Genomic DNA, 24,165 nt, shown 5'->3' on the forward strand with positions numbered 1-24,165 from the left:
AGCCCTTAGGCAGTCTAAAGACCGTGGTCCTTTTATTGGAATATTGTTTTTAAATACATAAAACATAGTACATAGGATTACAGAAAAAGCCATCTATGTTGAAATATAGTTACTAAAATAGAACAAATTTGTGATATAGTAATGTATGTCTTAATCAGTGCATTAAATAATGAAATAATACATTTAAATCCTAAGCAAGTTAGAGTTGAATTTTATTTTCTAGTACATTAGTATGCTAGCTTTTACATAGTACTATGCTTGGCTTAAGAACATTAAATTATGAGGTAGTCTGTAAGAAGGCAACGTGTATGTCAGGTTGAACATCTAGTTGATTTTGAGTTTTTGTTTTGATGGTTACTGGTGTAGAAAATCTTGATTTACAAAGGAATTTTCTTGCAAATGTACTTACACACATTTGTAGCTTGCTTTTTAAGGAATGATAAGCTTCTCTAAAGGACAACTAGAATTCTCCAAAACTTTTCAAATTTAACTCCAGTCATAGTAACTGTTTTGATTTAAGATCAATGAATTCATCTTTGGCTAGGTCAACATTTTTAATATGGTCTATATTAATAAAAAGGATTCTGATACATGATACACTTTGATCCCCTGGTAATAAAAATAAATTTGGGAGTTATAAATCAAGGATTGATTCATAGATACCTTTTTTCAAATATGTCAGCAGGGAATTTCTCAGATAGGAAGTATTGGAAAGCAGCATAAATATCTTGGTCCCCAGTGCAAGAGCCCTGTGACTATCTCTATTTGGTGGCTGAGGGACTGTTAGATGCAGAGCTGCTTGATAGTTGCCCAACTCCATCACATAAGCGAGCATCTGCAGACAGGGATGCTGCAATCACGCGATGTGGTAGCAGTTCTGTAAGTCCTTAATTTAAAGTAGTGATGAGTGAAAACAATAATTTAAAGATACTCTACCACCATAAAACTGTCTGATTAGTCTGATTTCTACTGGCAGTAAAGTATAGATAGTGCTGATATTACTTATGATATGACACTAATTATATGATATAATTATGAATGTATTTTCTACATTTATAATTAAATGAAATGCCGGGCCGGTCACAGTGACAAAGACCTGTAATCCTAGCATTTTGAGAAGCCAAGACGGGTGGATCTTTTTGAGTTCAGGAGTTTGACACCAGCCTAGGCAACATGGCAAAACCCGACAAAAAAATACAAAAATTAGCTGAGCATGGTGGTGTACACCTGTAGTCCCTGCTACTAGGGGGACTAAGGTGGGAGGAACACTTGAGCCCAGGAGGTTGAGGCTGCAGTGAGCCAAGATCATGCCACTGCACTCCAGCCTTGGGTGACAGAGTGAGACCCTGTCTCAAAAATAATAATGATAATAAAAGTAAAGGAAATGTGGCCAGGTGTGGTGGCTCATGCCTATAATCCCAGCACTTTGAGAAGTGGAGGGGAAAGGATGACTTGAGACCTTCAAGTTCAAGACCAACCTGGGAGATATAGTGAGACCTCATCTCTACAGAAAAATTAATTACCCAGGAATGATGATGCATGCCTATAGTCCCAGCTACTCAGGAGGCTTAGATGGGAAGATCACTTGAGCCCAGGAGTTTGAGGCTACATTGAGCCATGAGCCTCATGAACTGATCATTCAGTTCAGCCTGAACAAGAGAACAAGATCCCATCTCAAAAAAAAGAAAGATAAAGGAAATGCTAAATTTCAGTTAGAGGTTAGTAAAAATAAAAATGCATTCTTTTTCGAGTTAAAGTCACAGTCATCCTCTGAATTTTACCTGTTTTCACCTCAGTAGACCCCTGGCTAAGAATCTTTGGTCAATAGAAAAATCTGCAGAAAAGCAGGCAAAAGACACGAACAGATAATCACAATAAGATATTAAAATGGCCCTTAAACATATGAAAAGATGTTCAGTTTCACTTGAATGCGAATCAAAGCTATGCTGAGATACCATTTCTTACCTATCAGGCAAAACTTCAGAAGGTTAACAATACAACCGATTGGCAAAGCTGTGATAGAACAGGCACTCATACTGTGGGTGGCAATGCAAAATGATACAATACCTATGGAGAGAAATTTAGCACTGTCTGACAAAACTACATGTATTTACCCTTTGACCAAAAATCCCACTTCTAGGGATTTTCTTGAATACAGCTCCAATATGAAAATACATATGCACAAGATTATTCAATGCAGCATTATTTATCATTGGAAAATACTTAAATGTCATGGAGATTGGCTGAATGAACCATGGTATATAACATAATGGAGTACCATGTAGCCGTAGAAAAGAATAAAGATTCAGCCAGGGTGCAGTGGCTCACCTTTAATCCCAGCATTTTGAGAGGCTGAGGTGGGATGATTGCTTGAAACTGGAGTTCAAGGCTGCAGTGAGCTATGATCGCATAGCTGCACTCCAGCTTGGGTGACAGTGCGAAACCCTGTTGCTCTAAAAAAAAAAAAATCAAAGAATAAAGATTGAGATATCTGTGAACGAATAGGGAGAGATTTCCAGGAGATATTGTTAAATGAAAAAAAAAAAGCAAAAAATGTAATGATCATTAGCATATACTATGTTTTATATAAGAAAGAAGGGGAAATAAAAAAAACATACAGTTGACCCTTGAACAATACGGGTTTGAACTATGTGGATCCATTTATACACGGATTTTCTTTCAGTAAAAGTTACACCAAGTGTCCGTGCCTCTCTTACCTCCCCTTCCTTCACCTCTTCCACCTCTGCCACCCCTGAGACAGCAAGACCGACCCCTTCTCTTCCTCCTCCCACTCCTCCTCCTCCTCAGCCTACTCAGTGTGAAGATGATGAGGATGAAGACCTTTATGATGATCCACTTCCACTTAATAGTAAATATATTTTCTCTTTCTTACAATTTTTAAATAACATTTTCTTTTATCTAGCTTACTTTATTGTAAAAATACAGTATTACTACATATAAAAATAAAATATGTGTTAATCAACAGACTGCTGATCAACAGTAGGCTATGAGTAGTTAAGTTTTTGGGGAGGCAAAAGTTCTATGTGGATTTTTGACTGTGTAGGGGGTCAACACTCCAGCCTCCACATTGTTCAGTGATCCACTGTATCTACTTATCTTTACAAAAAAGAAACACAAGAAGAACTGGCTAGAAAACAAAAGACACTTGTTAACTGCATGGGGTGGGGTGGAGGATATGAGAGGGCAGAGGGTTTGGGAGCACACGATATTTCCCTGAGCATGCCTTTTTGGTATAGTTCTGACTTTTGGAAATGTCAATATTCTACATATTCAAAAAATAGAATGAAACCAATAAGGATGGGAGCACTAACGGAAACAGATGAATTGTATTTCAGATCACACTGAAGGGATTAAAAAAAACTAATTCAAGTAAATTATGAATGTAGTATTTGACTATACATGTTTAGTCTTAGGTGGAGTTGGGAGAGAAACTATAAACACATACTGAACTTGTTGTCATTGTTGTTTTGTAATGGAATGGGCAAAACAGTACTGAAGCTGCTTTAGATGTTTTATAGGATTGAGTAAATGGGTCCACGTGTTGATGTTGGTGGAGCCAGGGTTCTAAGTGTAGAAGGAACACACAAGTACAGAGTGAGGAAGGCAAGAAAGAACCCCTATAGGGATGGATTGGAATTGGAGGTATTGGACTCGTGATTTCTAAATATATTTGTTTATGTATATATATTTGTATACACATATATGTACATATATATACACATGCTAGCTCTGTCTGCAGATGGGGCCTAGAAATAAAGACATTCCACTAGCATGAGCATGCCAGGACTCTTCAGAGAAGAATCAGGGCTGATTCCTGGACAGGGGCAGGGTAAGTACAAGTGAGCTTGGAACATCTAGTACTGAAAAAAACAAAGGAAAGAAGAAGAGGGGAGCAGGTCACAGGATGTAGGAACCCTCTTAAAAGGGTTCCCACCAGCTACATCTGGGATAAGTTGAGCAGCAACATAATTAAGAACAGTAATAAAGTATAAACCATTAAAAAAAAATGGCAATCCAGTTGGGTGCAGTGGCTCATGCATGTAATCCCAGCACTTTGGCAGGCTGAGACTTGAGATCAGGAGTTTGAGACCAGCCTGGGCAACATGGTGAATCGCTATCTCTTAACTAAAAATACGAAAATTAGCTGGGTATAGTGGCACATGCCTGTAATCCTAACTACTGGGGAGGCTTAGGTAGGAGAATTGCTTGAACCTGGGAGGCAGTGGTTGCAGTGAGTTGAGATTGTGCCATTGCACTCCAGCCTGGGAAACAAGAACGAAACTCTGTCTCAAAAAGAAAAAGGAAAAATGAGAATCCATGAACCCATTTGTGGGGTGGGTGGGTGTGTGCGTGTGTAGAGAAAAAGAGAGAGGAAGAGAGAAGAAGAGAGGGCACTTGCTCACAGAATACTTAATGACAGTTGTTAAATAGAGAGAGAGTGCTGGAGTTGGAAAAATACTCATTTTTTTCAAGCCTCAGTAAAGGTTGACTCAGGCATGTATCATCAATGAATGTTAAATATAGGGGGGCAAATTTTGATTTCCTTATTGACTTCAAGGGGAAGGTAGTAACTAAATGAAGAAATCAGATGATACCTTGATCAGATAGTCAAAATTAAGGTCAACTGCATTCTGCTTTTGATATGGCCAAGTAAGCTTTCAGATCAGCTTCCTCACAGGTAACTAAAAACGCTGGACAGGATTCAAAAAAGCCACAAACAATGGAGAGTGACACAAAGCAAGCAACTTCTGGAGGGGAGTCAACACTTGGAACAGGGTGCATTTCCTATTTTTACTGCTTTTAGTAATCAGCCCTCTGTGGGACAGGTAAAACTCTGATAGAAAACTCAGCCTTTCTGTCTTAAAGGGCCAGAGGACAGAGTTCAGGAGTTTCAGTAGTCACAGCACTGAAAAGAAGGAAAAATCCTAGAAAGGAGAGAAACTCAGCCCCAACTTCTGTATATAAACTGCCTCAGTCTCTAGCTGACCCCTGAACCATGTTTGCATGGGTAGATTTCAGGTAGCTCAACTGAAGATAATTATGAACTAAACTGGGCTCGATGCAGTGGGTCACGCCTGTAATCCCTGGACTTTGGGAGGCCTAGGTGGGTGGATGACTTGAACCCAGGAGTTTGAGGCAGCCTAGGCAACATGGCAAAAATTTTTTCTACAAAAAATACAAAAATTAGCTGGGTGTGTTGACCTGTGCTTATAGTCCCAGCTACTTAGGAGGCTGAAACTGAAAACTGAGCAGCAACCCAGAAGACAGTTTGCAGTTTTAATCCAACTAAGTTACTTAAAGCAGAACAAACAAACAAAAAAATCACTCTTTGGAGGAATATAACAAAATGCAATTATCCATGAGATAATGTTGGCAATGTCCAGGATATAATTCAAAATTAACACCACCAGTGAGCAGCAGATGTATATCCTGCACCTCTAGATATGATACCCTGAGAAGCATGATTGCCTTTGTAACATTCCATCCAAGAACCCATAGTCTAAGGACATACACACAAAAGTTTTTTATTACTAAAAAAAAAAAAAAAAACAAGAAAGGAGGAGAATGTATTATCCAAAAATGGCAATGTTATAAGTCAAAGGGAGAGGAAATGTTCCAGATTAAAAGAGACTGAAGAGTTACAGCTAAGTGAAATGTGTGATTCTGGACTGGATCCTTCCTGGAAAGGAAATAGGCCCTGAAGTACAATATTGAGCAATCGACAGAATTCTAGTATGCAAGAAAATTAGACAAAACGTCGACGCTGACACCTGCACTGTTATTATGTAAGAAAATATCTTTTATCTTAGAAAATACACATTGAAGTATCTGGGGATAAAATACACATTGAAGTATCTGTACCAGTTAGCTGGGTACAGCTTTTAAATGTTACAGAAAAAGAATGTGTGTGTGTACACAGAGCATGAGTGTAAATGATGAAGCAAAGGGGACAATATGTTAGGCAGTAGGTCCATCTGAGAAAAAGATATAGCAATTTTTTTAACTATTCTTACAACTTTCCTGAAGGTTTAAAATTATTTCCAAATTACGGTTTTTAAAAAATTATGGGATTAAGTTTAAAACAAAACAAAATGCGTTTTGTCTAGAACAGTTTTTAATCTTGTATTACGATATGTTAATTTTTTTCCAGAGTTATTTTTTTTAAATAAAATTTTATCTTGGAAAGTTGATTTAGGAATAAATGGTTTTATTCATGTGCCTTATTCCAAACAGCAAATAAGAAGCACCGTTGGATGGTGTTGGACTCTAGCTGTATTACATAGTTGGCCACATTGGCCTCTAAGACATTTTTCTTGTGATTCTTGTCATTTCCATTTAAAGTAGACTGTGCATGTTGACTCACGCCTGTAATCACAGGCGATCTGGGAGGCCAAGATGGGAAGATTGCTTCAGCCCAGGAGTTCAAGACCAGCCTGGGCAACATAGCAAGACCCATCTCAACAAAAAATTAATTTAAAAATTAGCCAGGCATAGTGGCACATGCCTGTAGTAACAGCTACTCAGGTGGCTGAGATGGGAGGGAGGATCACTTTAGTTCGAGGCTGAAGTGAGAGCGAGCTGTGATCGTACCACTTTACTCCAGCCTGGGCAACAGAGCAAGACTCTGTCGCTAAAAAAATAAAAATAAAATGGATGGACCCAGTAGTGCCCTTAATCCTATACAGAGAATTAAATGTAGCTTGTGTTCCTTTATTCTTCCTCCTGTTTTACCTCTGAAGTCATTGTTTTTGCTGGCTTTCATGTGTATGATGATCTGGTTTTTATTTTGCAGAGTTTTATGTATTATAAAATATCAATAAAAGTATATTAATGTATGCTAAACTGCAGTCTTTTTCTATAGGGTTGTAAAAACTTTCTAATTTTAAAGCCTCTAATTTTTTAAGATCCTAAGTGTAACTGGACCACAAGGCTTTGTACAAAATAAGGCCAGAGCCAGCTTGTACACAGTGTAATTTGACTGTTCTTTCCAATTCAGGGTAACATTTAACTATTTGCTGGCTCTTTAGCTTCCCTTCTTTGCAGTATTTTAGTAGGTAAATATCATTTATTAATAAGAGGTAAGCTGTTACTTTACTCGTATACTTTCCCACTGTAAACCCCTTCCTTTTGTGTGCCGGACTCCTAAGATTAAATCCCCTATAATTTACTTGACTGTCATTCAGCTGTCATTTTACCTGGCATTCTGATGCTCCCATCTTTTAACTTTATTTACTTATATGTTTCCTATAATAGCAGTAACATCTTAATTTAATACACATAAATAATCTTTTTCACTTTCAGCAAGGATTTATTAAGTAACTGTTATGTGCCTAGTGCTATGCTACATTCTGTGAGATATGTTAAAGGAAAAGAGATAGAAGTAGAAATTTAATGCTTTATCATTTACAGTCCATCTGGGGCTATAAAACATTTAAGTAAAAATAGCTTTCTGTATCAGAGGTGGTAATATAGAAGAACCTTTGAAGTCACATGTGGAGACTGTCCCCCATAGATCACTAGATCTAGGCAAACGGAGAGTTGTTTTGAGCCAGAATCAATTTTTTAAATTTATTTTTAATTTTAATTTTTAATTTTTCTTGAGTCAAGGTCTTGCTCTATCACCTGGGCTAGAGTTCAGTGGCGTGAGCACAGCTTGCTGCAGCCTTAAACTCCTAGGTGCAAGTGATCCTCCCACCTTAACCTCCCAGATACCTGGAACTATAGGCATGCACCACTACCACATTTGGCTAAATTTTTTAAATTTTGTAGAGATAGGGTCTCATGATATTGCCCAGGCTGGTCTCAAACTCCTGGCCTCAGGTGATCCTCCTACCTCGACTCCCAAAGTGCTTCAATTACAAGCATGAGCCACCATGCTTAGTCTTCAGTATTTTATTCTTTCTTGAGGGAAGTGGTTCTGTAGTTAGACTTTGAACGATGTCTAAGTTTTGGGTTAACAAGCTGAGAAGTTCAGTATGTGCCAAGAATTACAGGTGAGGAGATTTGGGGAAAGGAGAATAAGAATGTTTTGTTAGGTGGCATTGACAAACTGGTTTAACTAGACTGGACATTGAGAAATAAGTTGTAACTAGTTGATTAAGAACCTACCTAATATAGCAGTTTGCCCTGAATTTGAAAAGCAGCAGATTCTTACCTGTTAACTGAGACATCAGAAGAGATCGTTTCACTCTTGTTGCCCAGGCTGGAGTGCAATGGCACGATCTCCTCTCATTACAACTTCCACCTCCTGGGTTCAAGCAATTCTCCTGCCTCAGCCTCCCAAGTAGCTGAGATTACAGGTGTCTGCCATCACACCCGGCTGATTTTTGTATTTTTTAGTAGAGACAGGGTTTCACCATGTTGGTCAGGCTGATTTCAAACTCCTGACCTCAGGCGATCCACCTGCCTCAGCCTCTCAAAGTGCTGGGATTACAGGTGTGAGCCACTGCACCCTGCTAAGGGTGGTGTTTTCAAAAGATGGATCTGACATGGATGGGTAAGATGAATTATATTAGGGAAAAATAAGAGTAGGGAATCTATTGCTAATTTAGGTTTGAGTGATGAAAATCTAGGTGAAGGTGATGGCAATAAAAATGTGACACATATTAGAATGCAGATAAAGTTACAGGATGCCAAGGAAGAGATAGGCAGTGACAGTTAGATTGGTCTGGAAAGAAATGATCAGAGGCCATAGAGCACTTTCCTTGGAGTGGTAGAGGAAAAGGATTAAGGTATAGGAGGAAGTTGGGGTTGTTAGGGGTTACACATTTCAGTGAGTTTTCTTAAGGGAAGGCTGGGTCAAATGAAGAGTTTCCTCTTAGCCACCTCTTCAGGATGGGGAAATATAAGGGTTTGAAGCAGAAAGAAAAAAGATAGTGGCCAGGTGTGGTGGCTCACACCTGTAATCTTAACACTCTTAGGAGAGTGAGGCAGGCAGATCATTGGAGGTCAGGATTTCCAGACTAGCCTGGCCAACATAGTGAAACCCCGGCTAAAAATACAAAAAAAAAAAAATGAGCTGGGCATGGTAGTACGTGCCTGTATTCCCAGCTACTGGGGAGGCTGAGGCAGGAGAATCACTGGAGTTGATTTAAGAGGTAGAGGTTGCAGTGAGCTGAGATCATGCCACTGTATTCCATCCAGCCTGGTGACAGTGAAACTCCATCTCCCAGAAAAAAAAGAGAGAGAAAGAAAAAGGCAGTAGTGAGGAAAATAATCTACTTGAAGAGCTTTCACAAAATTCTTTCACCTCTAGATCATGAACAGTTTCTGTCTCACACATAGCTTAATGCTGTCTTTCTCATTTCCACTTTAGATCCAGAAGCAGCAAGGTCTAGCAATTCCAAAATCACCACCACGCTGGGTCTGGTCGTCCATGCTGCAGGTAGGGTTGGATTTCAATGGAACCTCTGTTTTCTGTCACACAGGGGAGACCTCAGTGTTTATATTTCAGGGACTGTCTACACTGAATGCTCTTGGACTGGCCTTTGAGGAAATGGAAACACAAGCACAAGCCTGGCATGCTCAGTGTCAGGTGTTTGCAAGCTAAGAATCGTTTTTATACTTTTTTTTTTCTACCCTCTCTGCAGAGTATCCCCAAGGTTTCTATTCTTTTTAATTTTTTTTTTTTTTCATTTTAGGTTTTGGGGTATAGGTGAAGAACATGCAAGATTGTTGTATAGGTACATACATGGCAGGTTTTAATTTTTTTTCCTTAAAGAGGAACATATTGTAGCACATGAAAATTATGTAATTCAAATTAAGGAAGTTTTATTAGAACACAGCCATGACCATGTATGTATATATTGTCTGTGTCTATAGCAATGAATTAGATGAGGGGAAAATGGGAGTAGGGAACCTATAGCTACTTTAGGTTTGTTTGAGTGATAAAAATTTAGGTTAGGGTGATGGCAATAAAAAATGGAGAAAGGCAGACATGGCTGATGTTAGAATGAAGACAAAGTTGTAGGAGGCTAAGGAAGAGATAGACAATGCAATGATCCATTTCTTTTGTTTTTGTGCAACAGTGGTGGAATTGAATAGTTGGAAGAGACCAACTAACTGCAGACCCTGAAATATTTACTGTCTAGCCCTTAAGAAAAAGTTTGCTGACCTCTGCTCTAGAATGTCATCTGGAAAAGAGCCTTGGCACTTTTGTCCAGAACAGCCCTGATACCAGTCTGTATGCAAAGCACTAGTTTAAGCAGAAGTGGTATGCGGTGGAATGCAGAGGTCTCAGCATTGCTGACAGGGTACACTTTAGAATCATAAGCCAAACCTAGTCCTAGTAGTAGAATTCTGTCAGTGACAGACAAAGGCATGTGAAAGGTGGTACACTGTTACCTGGTCCTTTCTAAGTATAATACGATTTTCTAACACAGTTCATTCATTCAACCAATGTTTGCTTATTATATATTCATCATCTATATAGAGTTCTAGTATCTTTTTTTTTTTTGAGACAGAGTCTTGCTCTTTTGCCAGGCTGGAGTGCAGTGGCCTGATCTCAGCTCACTGCAGCCTCCACCTCCTGGGTTCAAGTGATCCTCCTGCCTCAGCCTCCTGAGTAGATGGGACTGTTTTGTTTCTTTACCTATATTAAGAGATGCTTCCTCTGAAATTCTTCTTTGGTATTTCTCTTGTTACAATTTGATTAATCAATGGATTTTTTGATTAGTTGGAAAATTGAATGTCCGTTTTCCAGTACACAACAGCAACAACCAAAATAACTAACATTGAATAGTCTGGGCCAGAAGCTAAGCTGTTTATGTAAGTTATCTCATTTAATCCTCAGGAAAACCCTAAGAAATACATACTTTATTGAACACATGTTAAAGATAAGAAGGCTGGCATCCAGCTGACCCTGACTATAAAGCTCACACACTCAGCCACTACACTGTTGTTGTTGTTGTCGTTGTTATAGTATTTTATGTTTCCTTGTTTCTACATATAGCTGATGGTGTTGCTTTGGGAGCAGCAGCTTCTACTTCACAGACTAGTGTCCAGTTAATTGTGTTTGTGGCAATCATGCTACATAAGGTAAGCAAAATTTTGGTGTAAGGTTTGGTATTGAGTGTCTTCATAATTAAAATTTCTCATGGTCCTTAATGTTTTTTCTGGAATTTGGGAAATTTTTCTTAGTTTCATAATTGCTATTCATTTTAGAGATTTGGATAAATCTGTTCAAAGCTTCTTGTTCCACTTTCTTAAGCTTTTGCTTGATGGGTTTCAATTTTTTTGTGTAGTCATATACACAGACTGTCAGATTCTCCTCAGATTTCTTTTTTTTTTAGTTGTAACATAACTTTGTTTCAGAATGACTGCAAGAAGGAATTTCACAGGTAAACAACTAATTTTTAGCTCTCTATCACAATAACACTGAATCAGAAATACTTCATCCCATACAAAAACTTGGCCTGAGAATTTGTTGAGTTTTAATTGTCTTAGGTTTCACATTATAGAACTGTATATACAAAAACAGTAACACAGCTGGGAAAGATGACATATAGATCAAGAGAAATTATTTCTAGCAATATCTCACTTGCCATGAAATCCCAAATATGACAACTGCAGTTGATAAGGAAGTAAGTTAGAAGGGAGCTAAGCCGCTAAAATAATGTCACCAAGTCAATGCAGCAAAGTATATCCATTTTAATTGCTAGAACAGCCTATCAAAACCTTATTCAAATCTTCTCTATGCTTACTCAACATATAGTATGCAGTTACACAATTTCCCAACCCAAGGGTAAATTAAAGAAAGGTTCCTAGAGGTGGGTACAGTAATGGGAGAGATAAATGACAGAAAAAAGTAAGGGAAACAAAAAACTCTAAAAACATGGTAGAACTCAAAGAGCAAATACATCTGGAGCCTTCAGTGTAGGGACTTTAACAGAACTAAGACAGACCTGAAAGAATTAAAAACGTATATGATGACTCTGAAAAGATTGAATTATCCCCTGTAGACTGTGTTTGCAAAAGCAGAGAAATGTATTCTAAATTAAGAAATAGTTCGATGTAAATGGTTGAAATAAAGCAAAAAAAAAAAAAAAAAAGATGTGCACCTTAAAAGAATACATTGAGTTTTCTATACCATGCACCCCACAATGTCTGATAAAGGAATATTAGTACATATATATTGCTTATAAAATACACAAAGTAGTTTTGACAAAAAAGAATATAGTACCTTTTTCATCATATATGATTGAAACTATAAAACCCCCTTCCTGGTAAAAGCACCTCAATCATATAGGGATAGTTCAAGTCAGCTTCTCTCTGCATAAGAACTTTTACTGTGTCCTGAGTGATCCACTGAAATTCCATGAATCAGAATTGCTGGGAGAAGAGCCTGAGAACCTGTTTAAGAATCACACAGTAAATCATCACCTTGAAGTCAGAAGGAGGCTGGCCAGGTCTGTGAATTAACCCTTTCCCACTCTTGTTTCTAGTGTGCCCAATAAGGCCATACTCCTGGGTTTGACATTTCTTAAGCTACACAGTACAGAATAAAAAACATGGACTTCTAAATGTTTTATCACAAAACATATAATTTCAAAAAATTTAACAAGCCCTAATGAATTCCAAAGAAAGGACAGACACAGTGGCTCATGCCTATAATCCCAGCACTTGCAGAGGCAGAGGCAGGAGGATCATTTGCGGCCAGAAGTTCAAGACCTCAGATTTCTCTATTTCATAGTAATTTTTGTTTAAAAGTATTTTTCTTTTCTTGACTGTTTCTCCTTTCTACTGTCCAAGAAACACACACAAATAGGATTTTTTCTTGGCTTAGAACATTAATTGCTAAAGGCATAGCTCAGCTTTGGTATTCTGCCTGGTTTTGTTTTTTGTTTTTTGTGGGTTTTGTTTTGTTTTGTTTTTGAGACGGAGTCTCACTCTGTCACCCAGGCTGAAGTGCAGTGTACGATCTCAGCTCACCACAACCTCCACCTCCCAGGTTCAAGTGATTCTCCTGCCTCAGCCTACAGAGTAGCTGGGACTATATGCAAGTGCCACCACGCCCAGCTAATTTATTTTTTTGTATTTTTAGTAGAGACGGGGTTTCACCATATTAGCCAGGATGGTCTCAGTCTCCTGACCTCGTGATCCGCCTGCCTTGGCCTCCCAAAGTGCTGGGATTATAAGCATAAGCCACCAACCCCAGCTCTTGTTGTGTTTTGTTTTGTTTTTGAGATGGAGTTTTGCTTTTGTCATCCAGGCAGGAGTGCAATGGTGTGATCTCGGCTCACCGCAGTCTCCACCTCCTGGGTTCAAATGATAATCCTGCCTCAGCCTCCCAAGTAGCTGGGATTACAGGCACCGGCCATCACGCATTTTTGTATTTTTAGTAATGATGGGGTTTTACCATGTTGGCCAGGCTGGTCTCAAACTCCTGACCTTAGGTGATCTGCCCACCTGGACCTCCCAAAGTGCTAGGATCACAAGTGTGAGTCACTGTGAGGTTTTTTTTGTATGAGAAAACATAGTCAAATGGCATGTACTTCTTGATGTAGAAGGAATCCATACTTATAGAGTCATAATAAGAGATTATTTTCTATTTCCAGGCACCAGCTGCTTTTGGACTGGTTTCCTTCTTGATGCATGCTGGCCTAGAGCGGAATCGAATCAGAAAGCACTTGCTGGTCTTTGCACTGGCAGCACCAGTTATGTCCATGGTGACATACTTAGGACTGAGTAAGGTAAGCTAATCTACTCCTAGCTATCTAAACAAGTGTCTTGTGATCTCTTAGAACTTATGGTCTCTTGGATTGAATTTTTCCAATAAGTTTCTCTCTCAAACTAATGTTAAAATTAGGAGTAAAAATTGTACAGGGTAAATATCTTAGTTCCAATTTGTCCTCTTCATAAATTTAGCATTTCCTTATTCATTTAATTTGAAAACTTCTTTCCTATTCGTTCCAAGAATATTTGCATAAATATGATTGTCCTTCAATATTTGAAATAGTATAACTTAACCAGCCATGCTAGTTTCATTTGACAGATACCTAGTAAGTCAAACCCGTCCATATTTAATGTTGAGGTAGACGCATGAAGCATAAGTAACAAGCCACGTGGCACCTTTGAGAACAGCAGCTGAGCAGCTAACTCAACCTCTTCTCCTCCCAGCTCTCCCGTCCCCAAATAGTGACTGTCCAGTTCTTTATTATATTGAATACTTTATACTGAACATAGCTTCAGACCTGAGGTGTAACGTGCGCTTGTCTGCTTCCAAGCTGGACCTTTCCATGCCTTATAATCCTGCCTGTCTGGGCTGTAGTTCTTAGCCACAACCCTCCTAAATGTCAACTGGCAGGCAACTGAAGGAAAATCGTAGACGCATACTGACTGAGGGCTAGTCGATGGGAACTCTTTCCCCAACACCCTCTCTAAAGGTCATTGATTCTTCTGAGTGTCAGTCAATTCAGTATTTGGCAGTAAAACCTGTATTAATAGGAACATGTGAAAAATGAGATTAAGAATGGCTAGGTTCCTGTTAAGCAAGGGTTTGTTGATCTTAGTTGCTAACAGTGTGTTATAAAAATCCTTTCCGTTTACCTGAAGAACCTTCTCTTCTTTCAGTGAGCAGTATGTTGTTCCCTTTGAAAGATTACTCTGTCACTTCAGTAATCAGTGCAAGTTTTTTAAACTTTTGACAGGAAGGTACTGATAATTCTGGAGACGGGGAGTTACTTGCTGCATCTACGGCATGTCCTTTTCTTAGCATTTTAATTAATTGTCTTAGTCTACAGGTCCACGTTTTTAATAGAAAAGGTTGAAATTAGTTTTTAAAAGATTAGTTTGTGAGATATTTCTAAGCTCTATGAGGTCAGCTGCTGCATCTTGATTACTTTTATCTCAAGCACCTGGCCCAGAGCCTGGTGCATAGATGATGCTTATTAAATATTAGTAGAATCAATAAATGTATGTCTTAAATTTAATATCTGCAATAATATGTTACCAGTTCTATCTCAAGAATAATACAAGCCAAACCTGTTGAACCAGCACTTAAAGTTAGTTTTAAAAAGCAATTGTGAGTCAGGAGCAGTGGCACACACCTGTAGTCCCAGCTACTTGGGAAGCTGAGACAGGAGAATTGCTTGAACCCAGGAGTTCAAGGTGTAGTGTGTTATGATTGTGCCTGTCAATAGCCACTGAACTCCAGCCTGGGCAACATAGCGAGACCTCATCTCTAAAGACAGATACATTAGATGGATAGATGGACAGAATGATGGAACTGCGGTAAATATAGTTAATAATAGTGTGTGGTACATTTCAAAATTGCTAAGAGTAAATTTCAGATGTTCCCACCAGAAAAGGTGATAAATATTTGTGATGACAGATGTTAGTTTGATTTAATTGTTCCACATTATACTCATGAATCATAATGTCACTTTATATCCTATAAATATATACAATTATAAATTGTTGATTTACAATAAGTTTTTTAAAAAATTAATTGCATATATCACTAATATTCTTAAACCCTTATTTGGAAGCTTTTCATGAATAACTTAAAATTGCTCTGTTCTTGGCTGGGTGCGGTGTCTCACGCCTGTAATCCCAGCACTTTGGGAGGCCAAGGTGGGTGGATCACGAGATCAGGAGATAGAGACCATCCTGGGCAACCTGGTGAAACCCTATCTCTACTAAAAATACAAAAAAAATCCCAGCTACTTGGGAGACTGAGGAAGGAGAATTGCTTGAATCAGGGAGTCGGAGGTTGCAGTGAGCCGAGATCCCACCACTGCACTCGAGTCAGGTGACAGAGCAAGACTCCGTCTCAAAAAAAAAATTGCTCTGTTCTCTAGATGTCCCCAGTGTCCTAGACAGCACCAGTTAAGAATAGTTAGTGTTTTTTAATTGGGACTTCTTTTGACCCTGAATTTTACTTGACTTAGTTTTTCCTTTCTCTCTCTAATTCACAGAGCAGTAAAGAAGCCCTTTCCGAGGTGAACGCCACGGGAGTGGCCATGCTTTTCTCTGCCGGGACATTTCTTTATGTTGCCACAGTACATGTCCTCCCTGAGGTGGGGGGAATGGGGCACAGCCACAAGCCCGACACCACAGGAGGAAGAGGCCTCAGCCGCCTGGAGGTGGCAGCCCTGGTTCTGGGTTGCCTCATTCCCCTCATCCTGTCAGTAGGACACCAACATTAAATGTTCAAGGTCCAGCCTCGGTCCAAGGCCGTTTGCCATCCAGTGAGAACAGCCGGCGCAGGACAGCTACTCACTTCCTCAATCTCTTGTCTTGCCTTGCCCATCTCCACATGTATTCCTAGAGAGTCCGGAGGGAGGTGAGATTAAGACCTGAGTAATGGAAACGCTTTTAGAGTAGAAACATGTTGCAGTTAGCTATAGACATCCCATTGTGTTATCTTTTAAAAGGCCCTTGACATTTTGAGTTCTAATGTTTCTCTTGACCCTATTCTCAGGGAAGATGAAATTTAGTTTTAAGGAAAAGAGGAGAATTTCATACTCACAATGAAATAGTAATTATGAAAATACAGTGTTCTGTAATTCAGCTATGTCTGTTTCTGCTTAGTTTAGAGGCTCTGCCACTTTATCCATTGATTTTTAACATGGTTCCCACCATGTAAGACTGGTGCTTTAGCATCTATGCCACATGCCTTGATGGAAGGTCATAGCACCCACTCTCTTAGATGCTAAAGGTGATTGTAGTTAATTTGGGATTAGAGTCAGGAAAATGATGGCAAGACACACTGAAAGCTCACTTTATACTCAAAAGAGATATCCATTGAAAGGGGATGTCTAGAGGGACTTAAACAGCTCCTTTTGCACATGTCTCTCTGAATCCAGCCTGCCATTCCATCCAATGGAGCAGGAGGGGTGGGAGTAGCTTCTGAAGAGGTGACTGGTATTTTGTAGCATTCCTTTTCAAGTTCTCTTTGCAGAATATCTGTCTCCACATTCTCAGAGAGAAGCCAAGATCTAGTAGCTTTCTAGATCACAAAATAGCTTTGGAAATTAAGGGATATTAAATTTTAAGTGATTTTTCAATGGTTGTTGATATCTTTATGGTAGCCTTCTTTAAAAGTAAGACTACCAAAATATATATGTATGGTTGTCTTTTTTCTCTCTCTTACCAGATCAGCAATCCCTCTAGGAGCCTAAATACTAGGTCAGCTTAGGGGACACTGTGTCTGTTCACATAACCACCTGTAGCAAGATGGATCATAAATGAGAAGTGTTTGCCTGTTGAGTTAAAGCTTATTGGAATCATGTCTCTTGTCTCTTCGTCTTTTCCATGCTTTTCTCCTAACTTTTCCCTCTAGTCTTTCCTCCCCACAATTTGCTGCTTACTGCTGGTGTTAATATTTGTGTGAGATGAATTCTTATCAGGACAACCACTTCTTGAACTGTGATGACGAAGATAATAATATCTTTATTCTTTATCCCCCTTCAAAGAAGTTACCTTTGTGTCAAATGCCGCTTTGTTAGGCCCTTAAAATAGCACCTCCTCATGTATAAATTGACACAATCACTAATATTCTGGTAATTTAAACAATTGAGATAGCAAAAGTGTTTAACAAATTAAGATAATTTTTTTTTCTTATTTGCCAAAATTTGTGTAAACCCTGTCTTGTCAAATAAGTGTGTAATATTGTATTATTAATTTATTTTTATTTTCTGTACCATTTCAAAACACATTACATTAAGGGGGAACCAAGACTGGTTTCTTCAGGGCAGTGGATGTAGTAGTTTGTAAAAATGTTTTCTATGACACATAAGCCAGCATGCCTGTGATTTCTTTATTTCCTTTGTAAATTTGTCACTGGATCAGCAGCTGTGGAAATAAAGCTTGTGAGCCCTCTGCTGGCCACAGTGAGGAAAGCAGCACAAATAAGATACAGTTCTAGGTAGTCACTGGCAACAATTGCATACAATTTTACAACCAAGAGAAGGTATAGGATGTCAAGTCCAAATGACTTCCTTGATTGGATGGAAACAGCTGACTTTATGAGAGATTTGAGGTTTCATCTGGTCCTTCAAACTATATGGTTGCCTAGATTCTCTCTGGAAACTGACTTTGTGAAATAAATAGCAGATTGTAGTATCTGGTTTGGTTTGGACAGTAGTGCTTTCTAGCATATTGTTGTGTGCAATGGTCAGTAAGTTGTTCTGCTGGCCAAAGCCCCTTTCAGCAGTGCCTTGCCATCATGCTTAAAAGTTTGGCTAGTATATCTTATCTTGCTGGATGGAACCTTGAACTTTGGCAAAGATTGAATCATCTGACTTCCAAATTTGCGTTCCCCTCTGGACCTCACTATTAACAAGCAAACCTTTCACGGCCCTCTTAGCTCCCAGAAGCTACCAATGGGCTTTCCCAGATTTTAAAGCTGCTGCCTCAGGAACTACTCATTTCTCTCCTGGTCAGCAGGCAGAAATAGCCATACTAATCTCATAGGGCTCAAATGCATCTTCAGGCAGCAGGGAACCAAGCAGCATGGCACAGGCCTCCTTCACTGGAAGAAGAGCTTGCTGCCGTGGTGGGCAGTGTTCCAGGAGAGGCCATGTCCATGTTCACTTCTTGGCACATTTCAGTTCTGTTTTCCTCTTGTTTAAAACTGCCTCTTTAGATGTGGATGCCTTAATGCTGTAACACATTTGAAAACATTGGCAATACTTAAGTTGCTGCCATGATTACAGATGGAAATATTGGCTACCAAAGAGATGCAATTGATGATGAAAAGCATGATTCTTCCTTCCATATAACCAAAGTTAATCTTAATTGCAATTTGACTCCTTTCCTTGGTAGGGGTAGACTTTCCTCAGATTCCAAGTGCTCTCTTAAATGGCAAATTAAGCTGAAGAATACTACTGATCCATTCGCCCCACTTCTCCAGTTAATTGCTTGTCAGTTCTTGTTTCATGAAAACAGTGATGTTCCAAGTTTGACTCAGTTTTCCTGTGCACACTGTTGCCAAATTTTTTTTAAGGCAAAGATTCTGCACTGGAATGTAGATAGTTGGAAACAGTACTACCTACAGAGGCGATGTGTTTTCTCTTTGTCCCCCCTTTCACCGTTTTCTTTCCCAATTCAAAACAGCCAAGTCAGCCCTTTTCTGGTATTTTGAATTATTAAAGAAAAGAAAGGGAGTAGCTGTTTTGAGTTGTCCTTTCTTTGCAGAAAGGAGAAAATGTGATTGTGTTTTTTTTTACCAGCCTACTTCTAGGTGTCACTGCCTGGTTTTTCTCTTTTTCAAGAATTAGAACTAAGAGGACACACCAGCATCGGAGTGTATTAAGCCCCTGAAACACATGGTAGCTAGGGACTGAACATAGGAACTGTATGACAGCAGCACAAACCCCCAAAGAACGTTCTGGCCTTGTGGGCCCCTGAGCCCCTTGGGAGACAGAATAATGACCAGATTCATCCAGAACTGCTGCAGTGTTAAGTGAGAATCCTCTGTAGTTGTTCTACAGAGGAACCTTCCTTGCATTAGAAAATTTCTGCTCAATACAGAATGGTCCACATCACTCAAAGTGCACTGTTGGAGATGCTATGAAATTAAAACCAATGATGTAACCTCTTTGTATTTGAGACATCTCAATTCACTCCAGGACACCTGAAGGAAATGTGTGACTGGTGGGAAAGAACTAGACAACCATTTAGGAATTCTCTATGCTCAGCCTAACCCAGTGGCTTAACACAAGGAAACTGGCTTTGATCTTTTTTTCTTGTGGTATCTGCCAGCAAGTTGGAAATCTCATGGGTTAAGACTGCAGTTCCCCTGGTTCAGTAGCTGGAACAGTGATTTTAAATGTCCCCTTTTTTGGATCCCTTGTAAACATGAAATCATTCCATGGATGGCTGCCTTATAATTTTGTCTCTTTCCACTTTAATTGTGAATGGTTAAAAATGCTGTTTTCTGATATTAAATTTTTATGAGTGCATACCTGAATCTGAGTGGCTCATAACTTATCCTGTTGGCAGTTTGGTTTTTTGATTGATGACCAGAATTGACTTATATTTGAACATCAGAAAAGGGAATGAAATGTTATGATGGATGGTAGAAAGGTGTACCTTCTACAGGCACATCCTTTAGGGAAGGGAGGGAGACAGGAGAGAGGGGAAATTAAGGACTTGATAGACCAGTCTGCCCTGAAAGACACAAATGCACTAAGTTTTTTTTGGCTTGGTGTTGATAGGAAATGTTGTTTATGAAGGTAGCTCTCTACTCTCAGAAAAGAGAAACAGGCAAGAGATCTGAACCACAGTGGATTTGTTTCAAAGGGTGGAGTTGTTTATTTGAGTAGATAGATTCATGAACAACTGACCCTGGAAATTAAAGGGATTTAATTAGAAGTGTGACTTGTGAATTTGATAAATGTTTTTCTCCCTCTGTGGACTTGTGTTTAGTCATTAGATTTCATTAAATACTACTGGCCCACTTTGTGCTTATTTTCTATATGTATCACATGTATAGCTAGTTACAAAGATTGTGCTCAGGGCGGGCACAGGGGCTCAGGCCTGTAATCCCAGCACTTTGAGAGGCTGAGGTAGGCGGATCACTTCAGGAGTTCAAGACCACCCTGGCCAACATGGTGAAACCCCATTTCTACTAAAAATACAAAAATTAGCTGGGCGTGGTGGTGGGTACCTATAATCCCAGCTCCTCTGGAGGCTACCCTTAGATCAAAACACACACACAACTGCAACACCTGGGCTTAGCCAAAATAGCCACCAATCCTTTCATTTCCTGTTCACATGATCTATTTTTTTAATCTGGATGCTGGTAATAGGGTTATAGCAGGCGAAAAAGCAATACACAGGATTTGCGCTTTTTACCTTATGTTATAGCTGGATAAAAAGCCTAAAAGTCAATGTCACCAGGCATGATGGCTCACACCTGTAATCCCAGCACTTTGACTGGCTGAGTTGAGAAGATTTCTTGAGCCCAATGAGACCAGTGTGAGCAACATAGGGAGACCCCCATCTCTACAAAAAAAAATTAGCTGGGTGTGGCGGCACACACCTGTGATCCCAGCTACTTGGGAGGCTGAGGTGGGAGGATTGCTTGATCCCAGGAGGTCAAGGCTGCAGTGAGCTGTGATCACACCACTGCACTCCAGTGTGGGCAACAGAGCAAGAGCCTGTCTCAAAAAAAAAAAAGGTCATTAATATTTAAAAAATATATAATGTTCTAAATTAAGAGAGTCTAAAGAGAGGAAATAATCCAGTGTATGAACCTGGAGTGGAGGTTCCTTTTTGATGAAACCAGATCTGAAATTTGGAAAGGTTCAAAAAACACGTTGGGGATGATGGCTGCACAATTCTGTGAACCTACCAAAAGCTGTTGAATTGTACACTTAGAAAATGGGAACTCAGGGTCTCACTGAACTCCCCCTGCAGCTCTCGAGATTACTGTGGTATTCTTCGTTTTCGGGGCCAGGCCTACACGCCAGCAACCATGTCGAAGGGACCTGCCGTTGGTATTGATCTTGGCACCACCTACTCTTGTGTGGGTGTTTTCCAGCACGGAAAAGTAGAAATAATTGCCAATGATCAAGGAAACCGAACCACTCCAAGCTATGTCGCCTTTACGGACACTGAACGATTGATTGGTGATGCCGCAAAGAATCAAGTTGCAATGAACCCCACCAACACGGTTTTTGATGCCAAACGTCTGATTGGACGCAGATTTGATGATGCCGTTGTCCAGTCTGATATGAAGCATTGACCCTTTATGGTGGTGAATGATGCTGGCAGGCCCAAGGTCCAAGTAGAATACAAGGGAGAGACAAAAAGCTTCTATCCAGAGGAGGTATCCTCTATGGTTCTGACAAAGATGAAGGAAATTGCAGAAGCCTACCTTGGGAAGACTGTTACCAATGCTGTGGTCACAGTGCCCGCTTACTTTAATGACTCTCAGCATCAGGCTACCAAAGATGCTGGAACTATTGCTGGTCTCAATGTACTTAGAATTATTAATGAGCCAACTGCTGCTGCTATTGCTTATGGCTTAGACAAAAAGGTTGGAGCTGAGAGAAACGTGCTGATCTTTGATCTCGGAGGTGGCACTTTTGATGTGTCAATCCTCACTATTGAGGATGGAATCTTTGAGGTCAAGTCTACAGCTGGAGACACCCACTTGGGTAGAGAAGATTTTGATAACTGAATGGTCAACCATTTCATTGCTGAGTTCAAGCGCAAGCATAAGAAGGACATAAGTGAGAACAAGAGAGCTGTAAGATGCCTCCGTACTGCTTGTGAGCGTGCTAAGCGTACTCTCTCTTCCAGCACCCAGGCTAGTATAGAGATCGATTCCCTATATGAAGGAATCGACTTCTATACCTCCATTACCCATGCCCGATTTGAAGAATTGAATGCTGACTTGTTCCATGGAACCCTGGACCCCGTAGAGAAGGCCCTTCGAGATGCCAAACGAGACAAGTCTCAAATTCATGATATTGTCCTGGTTGGTGGTTCTACTCGCATCCCCAAAATTCAGAAGCTTCTCCAAGACTTTTTCAATGGAAAAGAACTGAATAAGAGCATCAACCCTGATGAAGCTGTTGCTTATGGTGCAGCTGTCCAGGCCGCCATTCTGTCTGGAGATAAGTCTGAAAATGTTCAAGATTTGCTGCTCTTGGATGTCACTCCTCTTTCCCTTGGCATTGAAACTGCTGGTGGAGTCATGACCGTCCTCATCAAGCGTAATACTACCATTCCCACCAAGCAGACACAGACCTTCACTACCTATTCCGACAACCAGCCTGGTGTGCTTATTCAGGTTTATGAAGGTGAGCGTGCCATGACCAAGGATAACAACCTGCTTGGCAAGTTTGAACTTACAGGCATACCTCCTGCACCCCGAGGTGTTCCTCAGATTGAGGTCACTTTTGACATTGATGCCAATGGCATTCTCAATGTGTCTGCTGTGGACAAGAGTACAGGAAAAGAGAACAAGATTACTATCACTAATGACAAGGGCCGTTTGAGCAAGGAAGACATTGAACGTATGGTCCAGGAAGCTGAGAAGTACAAAGCTGAAGATGAGAAGCAGAGGGACAAAGTGTCATCTAAGAATTCGCTTGAATCCTATGCATTCAACATGAAAGCAACTGTTGAAGATGAGAAACTTCAAGGCAAGATTAACGATGAGGATAAACAGAAGATTCTGGACAAGTGTAATGAAATTATCAACTGGCTTGTTAAGAATCAGACTGCCGAGAAGGAAGAATTTGAACATCAGCAAAAAGAGCTGGAGAAAGTCTGCAACCCCATCATCACCAAGCTGTACCAGAGTGCAGGAGGCATGCCAGGAGGAATGCCTGGAGGATTCCCTGGTGGTGGAGCTCCTCCCTCTGGTGGTGCTTCCTCAGGGCCCACTATTGAAGAGGTTGATTAAGCCAACCCAAGTATAGATTTAGCATTGTTCCACACATATAAAGCATTGAAGGACCTAAATTTGTAGCAAATTCTGTGGCAGTTTTAAAAAGTTGAGCTGCTATAGTAAGTTACTGGGCATTCTCAATACTTGAATATGGAACATATGCACAGGGGAAGGAAAGAACTAACGTTGCACTTTATAAACACTGTATTGTAAGTGGAAAATGCAATATCTTAAATAAAACTATTTAAATTGGCACCATAAAAAAAAAAAAAGAAAATGGGAACTCAACATGAAGGGCACATCCCTCCACAAAGCTGCCCTCCAGACACCAGCAACAATTTCAGGGGTCCCCAGGCCATCCTTACTTCTGACTAGCTGGCTACAAATTTGGAGTTTTCCATAGCCACTCTCTGTTTCAGTAATTTGCTAGAACAACTCACAGAACTCCAGAAAGCACTGTTATGATTGCAGTTCTGTTACAGCAAAAAGAACAGACCAGAAACAGAAGAGGTACCTGGGGCAAAGTCTGGGAGGTTCCAAATGTGAAGCTACCCTCATTCTTAGGGACACATTGCCCTCCCAGCATCGAAGCCTGACAATATTCTGACCAGGGATGCTCTCCTGAGCTTTGGTATCCAGAGTTTTTATTGAGGCTTCATAGGCATGATTGAATCATTGGCTATGTGGTTGAACTCAACCTTTAGCCCCATTTTCCTTCCTTGAGATTGGACTGGTATCATAACTCAAAGCCCCAACACTAACTACATGGTTGGCTTTTCCGTGTGGCCAGACCC

At 40.0% G+C, this 24,165-nt stretch overlaps 1 protein-coding gene and 1 pseudogene across 14 annotated transcripts in view; both read left to right on the plus strand.

The window, feature by feature from the left end:
• Window positions 1–19,936, plus strand: part of SLC39A9 (solute carrier family 39 member 9) — a 62,118-nt gene extending 42,182 nt beyond the window's left edge. For 7 of the 13 annotated variants that reach the window (XM_078335241.1, XM_078335246.1, XM_078335248.1 and 4 more), the window contains 4 exons: window positions 9,338–9,406; window positions 10,973–11,058; window positions 13,578–13,712; window positions 15,939–19,936. In XM_078335241.1, the coding sequence (XP_078191367.1) occupies window positions 9,338–9,406; window positions 10,973–11,058; window positions 13,578–13,712; window positions 15,939–16,169 (521 nt within the window). In that variant the 3' untranslated portion in view covers window positions 16,170–19,936. Of the gene's footprint in view, window positions 1–2,761; window positions 2,870–9,337; window positions 9,407–10,972; window positions 11,059–13,577; window positions 13,713–15,938 lie in introns of all 13 variants that reach the window. The other 6 variants (XM_054240097.2, XM_054240096.2, XM_078335243.1 and 3 more) reach the window with 1 other exon arrangement.
• A 1,426-nt stretch (window positions 19,937–21,362) lies between these two features.
• On the plus strand, window positions 21,363–23,648 carry LOC100410607 (heat shock cognate 71 kDa protein pseudogene; annotated as a pseudogene). The gene has a single exon (XR_004729976.3). The product of XR_004729976.3 is annotated as a heat shock cognate 71 kDa protein pseudogene (transcript).
• Window positions 23,649–24,165: the final 517 nt, after the last annotated feature.

This window comes from Callithrix jacchus, chromosome 8, assembly GCF_049354715.1.
Source record: "Callithrix jacchus isolate 240 chromosome 8, calJac240_pri, whole genome shotgun sequence".
Classification (NCBI taxonomy): Eukaryota; Metazoa; Chordata; class Mammalia; order Primates; family Cebidae; genus Callithrix; species Callithrix jacchus.